Here is a 13093-nt window from a genome sequence, read left to right as displayed (position 1 = left end):
GTAGTCTTGGTTATTATTATTATTATTATTATTATTATTATTATTATATGTCTAATATATATTGCATGTGTGAGTCACTTTCTCAAGGGATGGTTAGGAACATTCATCATGGGAAATAGGGATCAAATCATATTTTGTCACAATTAGGTTTGTTCATACCCTATTATTTTGTTTCACGCATGGGCTTGTGCTTGCTATGCTCCACCCATGCTAGGTTTGATGAGGTGTCTTAACGTTGGCTAGATGGGCTGCCCAAAACCGATCCATTGCTATCCCTACTAAACTATAAGGGGGTGTTTGATTTTCCATTTACTATGGGAAATGATGGGAAATAAATAATTATGACATTTTATCAGCATTTGGTGGAGGGTGAAATACTTGTGTAATTATGCCCAGGAGACAGTGATTGCATGCAAGATATGGAATTGAAATTGCATACCCATCATCTTTATGGGATTCACTATGATGTATGTGTCTGATCCACGCCGTTCATCCATTTAACCAGCTTATTTTAAGACATGAGCCAAAAATGAGACAAATTCTAAGCTCAAGTGGACTACACAAAAGGAAACAAGGAAAATGATGTCCACCGTTGAAAGCTAAAACTTTACAATGGCCCACAAAGATGTGTATCCACCCAACCTGTTCACAAGGCCATGTGGACATGGATGAAGAGAATAAACAAATATCAGCTTGATCCAAAACTTCTGTGGCCTTTAAGAATTTTTAAGGGTAAGCGTTCAGTTCTTGGTGTTTTCTACTGTTAATCCACTTGGGCTTTTGGATCCATCTCATTTTTAGGCTCATTCCTAATATAAGCAGGTAAAATGAGTGAATGACATGAATCATACACGTACATAATGGTGGGTCCTATAGTTTTTGTGCACAATACATTCCGTCTCCATTTCAACGTTGGTTTCACCACCTGTCAACATCCATCTTTGTATTGCTGTCGGAATTACCAAGGTAAAGCAGTGATAACCTATTCGCAGATAGTTAGAGAAGGAAATGGAAAAATCAAACACCTCCTTAAACCATCCTTATCTTAGTTTAACATTAAAAAAAGATGAAAGAACAAATGAGAGGTGAGAATTAAGAAACCCTAATTAAGCTCTAGCCATTGAAATAATAAGAAACCACCACTTCTGACCATTTAATTAATTAATTAATTATTATTATTATTATTATTATTTTTTGTTGTTAGCTTATTAGTACACAATCACTGTTAGTCACCCCTGCTACAGACCGATACCAAGACCTCAGTGTTGAAACGGGGTATCTTTCACTCAGTCTACCACTTGAGCTATGGATCAGTGTGTTCTAACCATTTAAATTGACCCATGATAAGCTTCTTTCATTAATAAAAAAAATAGGTAGTAATTAATCATTATTTTTCTGTAACTTCAATGTGGAAATTTATGCGTTCTGACTTTGGTTGTATAGTTGTTGAAATAAGAAAATGAGAAAAGATCACATACAATGATGTGTGTTAGCTTACCATAAAAAAAGTTCTTATTTTCTGCGTATATTTCATTCAATGGAAGATCCGAGCCATGTAAAGGGTAGGCCATTCGTTCAATGTCACCTGAAACGAAAATTCGAAAAATCCACAAATCAGATTGGCCACATTCATATGTTGACTAGAACCACCGACTTTACATAGATTTCAACAGTTTCGTAGCAAACTGATAAATAGATCGTCCTGGTTTTTGTTCTGGGTGATCTTTAAATTGCGGCCCATTTTTGTGCGGCTCGGATGTTATACCGAAAGTGAGAAGTTAGTGGAAAATGAAAACGTTGTACGGTAAGTTAACATACAATGTTTTGCATGATCATTCCTCGTTGAAAATAGGGTCGACTATTTACAACTCCCCCAAATTGATATATACACCCATCATTTCTACTTATGGTAATGGAATAGTACAAAATTATATATTAAGTTGGAGAAGTCTCTGATCGGTGGAGTTTTTCAGAATGGCACTTGAAAAATGGGTATCACTGAATGGACCGTCCAGATGGATGATTTCAGCGTTCGATCGTCTAACAGAACCGGGTGCACGCGAGCTCTGCCTTTTGGCTAAGATCTCAAGTGTAATATCTGCTCTTATCAATTTAATATCTGATACGTGTCACATTGGCTTACATGATATTAAATTAATTTCCTGTGTGGGGGAGGGCCCACACGCTGTCCCATGCGTTGAACTACTGCAAGGGCGCGGATTGCCTGTGCCCCGCCCACATGAAGTTCTCGTGCTCCAAAGCTATGTGTGGCTCATATAGATTACCGTGACAAATCCACTCTGTCTATCAGTTTTGCAAGACCACAATACTACATGAATATAAAAATAAAACATATTCCAGGACTCATATGGGCACACAAAATGAAACAGTGGGAACGGAAACGTCCACCTTTGAAACCTTTCTGATGTTTATATCCCATCCAAACCGTTCATAGGTTTATTACCACTCAGATAAATTGTAGGAACAAATATCATCATGGTACAAACCTTCTGTGACCTCCGCGAAGTTTCCAAGGGTGGTCGTTCAATCTCCACTATTTCGTGCGGTATGGCCCACATTAGTCTTTGATCTGCATGATTTATAGAACCCAGTACTAATATGATATTGCAAAACTTATGGACGGAGTGGATTTGTCACGGGCATCTCTGTGGGCCCTCCGACAACAGGGGGCACAGTAATATCCCTGCCGCTTCCGCTGCTAGGGCCTCAAGCGTCGCCCATGCGCACTACTGCACGTGCCTGATGCACTCCTACCGAAAGAAGAAAGAATTTTTATAAAATTATTTCTTTTAAAGCTCTCCCACCGTTACAAATTGCCGAAATTATCAAAATCTAATGATATTTTTTGCAAAATATCAACTGAATGATTTTAGGGATATGTTTTGTTTTTTTCTTCAAAATCTCGGTAGATTTTAATTTCTCGTGATAAAATTCTAAAATTACTTCGATATTAATGGGATTTTCTAGTTAAGCGCTTTTGGTGTTTCGTCATGAGAAGTGCTCCTAGTTGCATAGGTTCAGTTGGATAGTCCAATCTGAACCGTCCATATAGCCGTTCTTTTTCCAAGCCATGGATAGGATGGTTACGGTTGCCTATCAAAAGTGATTCTTTAGAAAAATAAGCAATCCATGATGTCCCTAACAAATAGATGGATAAAATTGTTGATTGGAACTATTTTGTGTAAATGATCTTGACCGTCCATGTTTAAGGTCATTGATCATATGATTAATTTTCATAAGATCAGTGTGATATTTTTCATGGTAGCCCATAAAATATCATTGGACCTTTGATGAACGGTCTAGATCAATGGATTGGGCTGTCTAAATGTCCTAATGCAACTACCAACACTATAACTCATGGTAGAGATGACCACTGTGGGTGCCAACATGATGTTTGCATGACATCCATTCTGTCCATCTTGTTTGCCGCCTCAAGTTGACCGTCGAGACAAAAAATCAATTTGATTGGACACTCAGGACCACACCAAAGGTGGCGTCCCCTCCCAACTGGTCCCTACAGTGTGGTCTACTTGAGTTTCCCTTTCAGCTAACCCTCCACCGCATTGCCTAACATCAAAAGATGCACCTCATGGATTGGATGGATCTGATGCATACGTCATAGTGGGGCCACAGAGGTCAGCTCTAACGTTACTTAACAGTGGAGTCTACTTGTATGGTTCACCTAAATCATGGACCAGGTTGGTTTTTGGGCTTTATAATTAAAATCAGGCGATGCGCCCGGTGATTGAGGTAGATTTTATATAAACATCATAGTGGTCTACGTGTGAGATAATTTTCAGGGTGCATGTAGGTTACGATTAGTCACTTCTACATGAAAATCATATGAAATCCACTTCAAGAATTATTACTCCCACCGTGATCTTTAAATGAAATCAATTCCGATAACCAAGTGTTTCAACTTATTTTAGTCTTAAGGCCCAAAAATCAGCCGGGTCCATTATTCAGGTGTGCCATATAAAGGAAAATAGTTGGGAGAAGGATGCCAACCTTTGATTTTTTACCATCCACTTTGATGATTATATGAGGTCAACTTCAACCACTAGATGCTAAGTTAAAAATTAGTTACTGGGACAAAAAAACAGACCCATTCGTGCGAAGGGAAATAGTTTGGAGGGTGAGCATTATCCTGTATAATTTTTCTAATAGTGTGGTCCACTTGAATCAAAGACTAAGCTGATTTTTACACCCTAGGACTAAGATGGAGTGACACACCTGGTGATCAGGGTGAATTTCACATTAACATTGCAGTAGGACACATGTGAGAATTTTTTAGTAATGCATGGGTTTACGTTAGTCACTTCTGCATGAAAACTGTTCAGAATACACTTTAAGAATTAGTGTGCCTTATCATTATATTCAAATGAAATCCACCTCGATCACCATATGCATCACCATATTTTAGGTGCAGGCTCACAAAATCAGCCCAAATCGTGATTCAGGTGGGCCATATGAAGGGAAACAGTTGGTATAGGGACGCCTACCCTTGATTATTTTTTTTTCAGGGCCGCCATGATGAGTATATGAAACCACTCAAACCGTTAAGTTTAGTTCTTGGGACAAAATACAAGTCCATATGTGATTTAGGTGGGTCACCTGAAGGAAAATAGTTTGGAGGGTGAGCATGCCCCATATATTGTTTATAACTAGGTTGTCCACCTGAATGATGGACCGAGCTGATTTTTGGGTCCTATAGTTAAAATCATTTAACACAACCGGTGATCGGGGTGGATTTCATATAAACATCACCATGGACTATATGTGAATTTTTTGTAGCTCTTCCCGTAGTTTCACGGAAGTAGCTTCTGCATGTAAATCACCCAGAATCCACTTCAAGAGTTAGTGGACGTCGCCGTGATGTTTAAGTGAAATCTACTCCGATATTAAGTGTGTCACATACCATTTTAATCATAAGGCTCAAAAATCACACCGGTCCGTGATTTAAGTGGGCCATATCAAGGGAAATAGTTGAGTGAGGGATGCACACCATTGGATTTTCAAGGCACATCGTGATGATTATATGAAATTTACTCCAACTGTTAGATGCCAGGTTAAAATTTAGGCATTGGGATGAAAGATCAAGCCCATCTGTGATTCAAGTGTGCCACACGAAGGGAAACACTTTGTATGGTGAGTGTTGCCCCATATATTATTTTTAATTATGTGGTCCATCTTAATCATAGATTGGGTTGATTTTTAGGCCCTACAGTTAAAATGGGGTGACACACCTACTGATTGGGTGGATTTCACATAAGTATCAAGATAAGCTACGTATGAGAATTTTTTAGCTGTTCACGTCACTCACTTCTGCATGAAAATCATCTAAAATTCACTTAATGAACTAGTGGCGCCACCGTGATGTTTAAATGAAATTAACTTCAATCCTAGGTGTGTCACACCGTTTTAGCCGCAGGGCCCAAAAATCAATGTGATTCATAATTTTGGTGAGCCAGATTAAGGAAAACAACTGGGAGAAGTACGGCCACCGTTAATTTTTTGAAAGCCCGGTGCGCTGATTATATCAAAACTCACTCTAAAAGTTAGATGCTGAACTAAAAATTAAGCCTGGGACAAAAAAATAGGTCTATTTGTGATTTAAGTAGGCCACATGACGGAAAACAGTTTGGAAGGTGAGCGTTGTACCATCAAGAAAATACTAATTCGGTTGATTTTTGAGCTCTATAGCTATACTTGGGTAACACACCTGAAAATTGAGGTGGATTTCACTTAAACATCACGGTGGGCCACGTGTGAGATTTATTTATTTATTTATGTGGTTCACACCGGTCACTTCTACGAGAAAATGGACCCAAATTCACTTTAAGAACTTTTAACTATTCATGGAGCTCATGTCGGTCACTTTTGGATGAAAATTGCCCGAAATCCACTTTAAGAGCTTTTAACTATTCATGTAGTTCATTTCCGTCACTTCTGCATGAAAAGTACCTGAAATTCACTTTAAAAACTTTAAATTATTCATGTAGTTCACGTCAATTATTTCTGCATAAAAATAGGCACACATCCACTCCAATAACTTTTAGCTATTTATATGTTCACGTCAGCCGCTTCTGCATAGAAATTGTTCAAAACACACTTTAAGAATAAGTAGTCACCATCGTGATGCTCAAATGAAATCCACTTGATACCTGGTGTGTCACATCATTTTAGCCATGGGGCCCACAAATCATCCCTACCCAGGTGGGCCTATGTGAAGGGAAATAGTTAGGAGAGGGATGCCAACATTGATTTTTTTTAGGCTCAACATGATGATTATATAGAATCCACTCCTACCATTAGATGCCAGGCCAAAATTGAGGTATTGGGAAAGAAAATCAAGTTGATTCATGATTCATGTGGGACACACAAAGGGATATGCTTTGTATGAACGTTGTGGTCCACTTGAATTATAGAACAGGTTAATTTTTGGGTCATATGGCTAAAATGGAGTAACATACCTAGTGATCGGGTAAATTTTACATAAAAATCATGACGGGCCATGTATGAGATTATTTATTCATTCACGTTGTTCACGTTAGTCACTTCTGCATGTCACTGTTCTGCATGAAGTTTTTATCACGCCAATCCCTTCTGTATAAAAAGGGTCTGAAATCTACTTCAAGAATTAGTCACTACTACCATGATGTTTATTACGTGAAATCTACCTCGTTACCTACTGCGTCACACCACTATATTTGTAGGGCTAAAACTCAACCAGTTTGTGATTCCGGTGGGTATGCGAAGAGAAATAGCTGGGAGAGGATGCCAGCGATGATTTTTCAAGGTATGCTATGATGATTATAAGGAATCCACTCCAACCATTAGATGCCAAGCTAAAATTTAGTTACCAAAATAGAAAATTAGACCCATTTGTGATTCAGGTGGGCCACACAAAAGGAAACACTTTAGATGGTGAGCGCTTCCTCGTATACTGTTTCTAATCGTGTGTTCCACTTAAATCACGGATCTGGTTGATTTTCTGACCCTATAGCTAAAATAGGGTAACATAACTGATGATCGGGTAGATTTCACATAAACATCATGGTGGGTCATGTGTGAGAATTTTTAACAATGCTTGTGATTAACGTAAGTCATTTTTGCATGAAAATTGATTAAACACTATTTTAAGAATTAGTAGCCCCACCACTAATATTTAAGTGAAATTTACCCCCGATAGTAGGTGCGTCACCCCATTTTAGTCACAGGGCCAAAATCACATTCGTTCTTAATTTAGGTTGGCCATATGAAAGGGAAACAACTTTGGAGATGGGTGCCCACACTTATTTTTTAAGGCCCATCGTGATGATTATTTGAAATCTACTCCAACTGATATGCCAAGTTAAAATTTAAGACGTTAGACAAAAAATCAGGTTCATCGGAAACACTTTAGATGGTGACCGTTATCCCGTGTACTATTTTAAATCGTATGGTCCACTTGAATCATAAGTCGAGTTGATTTTTGGGCCTTATTTCTAAATTGGGGTGATGCAGCCGGTGATTAGATAGATTTCACATAAATATCATGGTGGGTGATCGATTAGAATATCTTCACTGTTCATGTGGTTCATGACAGTTATTTACTCCCGCATCCACTTTCAGAATTAGTGGCCCCACCCTGATATTTAAGTAAGATCCACCTCAATCACAGGTGCATCATACCAAGATGTATTTTGTAGCCCAAAAATTGGAGGAGAAGGAAAAGCACACCCACCTTTAATTTTTCAGGCCCACCGTGGTGAATATATAAATTCTATTCCAGCTGTTACATGCTTAGCTAAAATTTAAGCCTTGGGACAAAAAATCAGACCCATCTATGATTCAAATGGGCCAAAACAAGGTATATATTTTAATGTGTGAGTGTTACCCTCTATACAGTTTTCAATTGTATGGTCCGTCGGAATCATGGACCAGGGTGATTTTTGGTCCCTACTTACTAAAATGGGGTGATGCATACGGTGATTGAGGTGGATTTCACATAAATATCATGGTAACCATGTGTGAAATCTTTTTAGTTATGCATATGGTTCACGTAGTCACTTCCGCATGAAAATAGTGCCAAACATACTAGAGTCGGTTACCCAGATTCTACCGAAGTAATGCCAGACACAACTGAAGATTCTAATTCATATGAATTCTGTGTGATTGTGAATTGGGTTTTAATTCATACTAGATGCAAACTGGCTACTGACCCTTAATGTGCTGCCTTAGGATGTTTGCTAAGCTCACATGCAAATACAAGATTCACCAACTAGACGCACCACATGTATCATCATGGCTGGCCAGTGCACAAGCCGTCCAACAGTCGGTTCCACCTTGAAAATCTTGAGATTAAAAAAACAAAAAAACAAAGGCTGGTAATCGTCATGTGGGCCTCGATGCTGGAAACCAATGGGCATCTCAGAAATTTTCAGCCATACATTTGTTTCATTAACCGTGGACCAATATGATTATTGGGAAGGTCATCTGTCTAGAGGGATACCTCATGTATCGATTAAATCACGTACGTACACGTCATACAGGCATACAGAGTACGTGAGCTGCTTTGTACATGCATGTGGGCTGGGCTACACAGCTCCTTTACTTGTTTTCACACGTCGGGGCCCAACATGGCTCAAAAATTACGCTGAGAAGATTATAATATTCATCTGATTCATTCTTAGAAAATGGACCACCCATTAATTTATTTTAAAAAAGCCATTTGATGGCCATCGATTGGATGGTCAGGATTGCTTATCAATGCGGTCTTACAGATATGTTCCATACACACTGTGCCCACATTTTGGATGGTATTGACAATTGTACATTACATTAGTGCCAAACGTGAGGATGAAGAGTTACTTATCGTTTATTAAATAATCAAAATCTATCACGAATGTCTAGCACGGTTTTCATACCATCCAAGTGACTGGTTTACATGTTGACTGTTACACGTGTTAGAGATCCGGGCCATTCATCAGGCAGTAGCCATTTTCAACATGGTATGTACTAAAAATGAAGCTTGTACAGACATGTACATTGAAATTGGAGTGTCACTACTCCTTTTGCGACGATCGGTTTGGGATATTTTTGCGCGACTTCAATCTACGGTGGATATCATCATATGGACAGTTTTGTTTCACCTAACCATGGGTCCCGCATTTACAAACAAAACTATATATATATAATTCGCTCGCTCTCTTTAGTGGATATTTTTTTAACGAGGGTTTCAAGTCCAACCGGTTGGACCACAAGTTATGGTCCACCCAATGGATAACTCTCAACCTATTAAGTGAATGCAAAATCCAAGGTTGGGCCCACCATGAGGATTGCCTGTTGCAAAAAGCTTAGTGGATGTAACTGGATTTTCATAGGAAAATCCTTACGATGAGGCTAACCTATTGGACGGATTGGATTTTTTTTGAGCACATAAAAGTTTGGAAGTTATGCAGTGGGTGGACTGTAACTTGTGGTCCAAAGCGGTTAGACTTTGATATCTTTTCTTATTCTATTAACTTTGCCACCCATGTTCTCCTGCTGCAAGCTCGATGGAATCTGCTCCAAACTAACTGCTCCACCAAGTGATAATCCAGACCGCTTATTTAAGTTACTTTTTTCTGGTTGATGATTGAGTAATGAATGGTCACGATCATCAGATGGCAGGGCAGAAGAAGCGAGAGCCTTGTTAACAAGCATCTTAAGAGAAGTACTCAAGTGCAAGCACATGTATGATTTTAGATTTATGAGCAGTTGAAAAGAGATGTGGACCGTTCATTGGATCATGCCCACTTGAGGGCACTTAATTTAACAAAGGGTTACATTGATCGGATGATCCTTACCATACAATATTTGGCCTCATTTTATTTTTTTTTTAAAAAAACATCTGAACCACAGATTGCATGGCCATGATCATACGTTCGAAATGCTTATAGAGGCATTGACCATCCAAAGTGGGTCCTGACAAATGGATGGTCCAATCGATCACGACTATTCATTTTGTTAGAGCATTGATATGATGGAAAAGATCCCCTGATCAATAAATTTTTTTTTTTATCATAGTGGACCATAAGGAATATTATGTTGGACCATATAAATTGATTTTGTCCTAAAATAGTAGGGTGGGCCCTATCCACCCAATGAGAGAGTTACATAGCTTATCAAATAGAGAAACATAACTTATCAAATAGAAGTTTCAGCTATACGATTGTGGCAAATCACAAGGTCGCCGTACCAGCTATACGCAAAACATATGAAAAAGACAAACATAAGCCATTTCCATCGTTGGCCAAGATTATGCCACGTGGAATAACCTCACCGATTACGAAATCTTGCCCTACCCTTAACACCTGTTATTCTAACCATCTGTACATTTAAGACTGAGGTTAGAGTACTCCTTATGTAGTTCTGCACGATCTAAGAAATGGTGGTCACTCTTCAACCGTACACATGGCATAGTGGCGGATCAAATCCAACCACCAAAATCGATGGTCCAAATACGGATGGAGCATGGCTAAAGAACTGCACTGAGAGGATAGTATTAACCGTCTGATTTTTTTCCTTCGAATTTAAACCTCGCATTGGTTACTCTTAAGCGTCCATTTGATGACCATTGATCGAATGGCTATGATTCCTTGATCAGTATGATGTTAGAGATATGCTCCATCCGTAATGGGGCCCAGAGTTTGGATGGTGTGGATAGCTGCAGTTCCATGTGAAGAGGAAGATACACCGCCATTTTAAAATGGGGCTAAACCTAGTACTCAGACGCGACGCATACAGCGTCGAAGACGACAACCCACCAGACTTCTTAGATGGTGGGCCCCACAATCCTCGGCTCTCACCATTCAATCAACCCCAACTTTCTTACTTGACCAAAATACCCCCCTTTTAGCCACTATAAACAGAGAAATTAAGATCCATACCAGGAGAATTTTGGTCAATTTTGTATATTGATCCATATTAAGAGATCATTCCTAATTTCCCATTGTTGACTTTTCTCCTACACAGCCAACCGGCTCAACCTTCACAGCCAACCGACTCGGCTCTAAACCACCATGGCAACTGGCTGGACCCCCGGCCGATTTATCACCACCGTCGATTCGAACCTTCGGTGGCCAAACACTCTCCCCACTAACGGTGATCGCGAAATTCAGAAGTGCGCGCGCTCCCCGCATCTTGTAAGCCGCTCGATCATAGGCCATCGCGGCTTCCTCCGCCGTATCAAAAGTTCCGAGCCATACTCTCGCCCCGTGCCGAGCCGAGTCACGAATCTCAGCCGCGAATTTCCCCCACGGCCGCTCCCTTACCCCTCGATAATGCGGGCCATTACCGCGCTTCTTCTTAGGCACTGCCACCGCACGATCACTCCCCTTCTTCTGAGCCGGCATCGACTTCGGCTCCTCAGGAACCGGCTGAGCCGTCGGCGTGGCTGGCTCCCACCCTTTCAACGTCGCTTCTTTCAGGACTCCGTACAATACCATCTCCTCCGAATCGTTCTCGTTTAACGGCAGATTCTCCCAGAATCCCGCAAAGCACGGGCTCGAACTGCCGTTAAACTTAACGGCCGATCCCCCGGTTAAATCTAACCCCGGTAAATCGTCGTTGCTGTAATTTAAACGGCGGACAGACGGACCCGGCAGGTCCGGCGCGGGAGTGAGGACGTTTTCCGCCACCTCGTCCTCCACGTCAGCATCCCCCTCGTTCCAGTCGAACGTCAGTGCGCTCCGGACGAATTTCTCCTCCTCGTTGGCTTCGGTCTCCTCATTGATGGAGGAATCGGAGCCGTCAGTTCTGCGGCACTTTTTCGCTGGCAGGTCGGAGGTTTCCGGCAAGCCGCAGTCCGCCATAGAGGAATCGGACGGTGAGTAGGGGATGAGATCGGGGGGATGATTGTGGTGGGTATCTCCGAGGAGAAAGGAACGTATGCGGTTTAGGGCAGCTTCCATGACTGACGGAAAATGTAACGGAAGTGACGGAGAGGAAAGGGCAGGAGGATGGTGTTCCAAGCTTTCTATCTTTTTTTTTTTCTTTTTTTAAGAGTGGGAAGTTAAGGAAGAAGGTCTTTATAGGCTTTAAACTCCGTTTGATTTCTCGGCTCTACTTTCCGTCAAATTTAACGGCGTTAGTCTGTCTGTCAAACGTCTGCATCTGTTTTTATCCATCTTTCTTCGTCCCACGTGACCCTTTAATCAAGAAAGAACTACGGTTGTGTCCCTAAAAATGAGCTTAGCGCGAATGTGATCGGAATGAAAATGACGTACATGCCCCTCACTTGAGGAACACTTGCGTATGCCACCTGCGACAATACCCATAGGCCATAGGCTGTCGTTTGGCCGCGTGGACTCCATATGAATTATATTATAAATTTCAATTACATGGAATACATGTAAAATAGGAATCCTACTGTATATCTCTGCATGAATTTCACGTGAATCTAAAATTTGCATTTTTGCCATGCATGCATGATAAGAATTTCACAAACTTCTCACATGTGACTCATTGTGATATTTATTTGAAATCCACCCAGATCGCTAGGTGTATAATTCCATTTTATCTATTAGGTTCAAAAATCAGCTGGATCGTATGCTTTCAAATAATACACAAGGCGTACCTCTCTTAAATGTTTCCTTTACGGCCCACTTAAATCATGGATTAGGATAATTTTTACATCCTACATTTAAAATGGAGTGACACACTTGACAATCGGAATGGATTTTCACCTAAACATCGTAATAGAGTCTAATAATAGTTGAAGTAAAATTCTAGTCATTTTGCAGAAGTCACTGGCGTAAATACATGCATGCATAATAAGTGGCCCACTGTGATGCATAATATTTATGTTAAATTTAGCCGACCATTAGGTGTGTTACTCTATTTTAACTGCTGGGCCTAAATATAAGCTCAGTTTGTGATTCAGGTGGACCGAAAAATTAGAACCAGGCGCATACCTCTCTCAATCGTTTCCCCTGGAGAAGCCCACCTAAATCATGAAATGGTCTGATTTTCACAACTTATAACTAAAATGGGGTTATGTTAATGGTGGTCGGTGTGAATTTTTACTTAAATAGCATGATGGGTCCCC

The 13093-nt window shown here is 40.3% G+C and overlaps 1 protein-coding gene and 1 pseudogene across 1 annotated transcript; one reads left to right on the top strand and one right to left on the bottom strand.

The window, feature by feature from the left end:
- The first annotated feature begins 2056 nt into the window (after nucleotides 1–2056).
- On the top strand, nucleotides 2057–2226 carry LOC131247476 (U2 spliceosomal RNA; annotated as a pseudogene).
- Nucleotides 2227–10087: 7861 nt separating this feature from the next.
- On the bottom strand, nucleotides 10088–12055 carry LOC131245937 (ethylene-responsive transcription factor 1-like). The gene has a single exon (XM_058245735.1). The coding sequence runs from the start codon at nucleotides 11955–11957 to the stop codon at nucleotides 10986–10988; it is 972 nt and encodes a 323-aa protein (XP_058101718.1). The 5' UTR covers nucleotides 11958–12055; the 3' UTR covers nucleotides 10088–10985.
- Nucleotides 12056–13093: the final 1038 nt, after the last annotated feature.

This window comes from Magnolia sinica, chromosome 5, assembly GCF_029962835.1.
Source record: "Magnolia sinica isolate HGM2019 chromosome 5, MsV1, whole genome shotgun sequence".
Taxonomy (NCBI): domain Eukaryota; kingdom Viridiplantae; phylum Streptophyta; class Magnoliopsida; order Magnoliales; family Magnoliaceae; genus Magnolia; species Magnolia sinica.
Note: the sequence above shows the minus strand (reverse complement) of the source record. Positions and strands in the feature narration are given on the sequence as shown.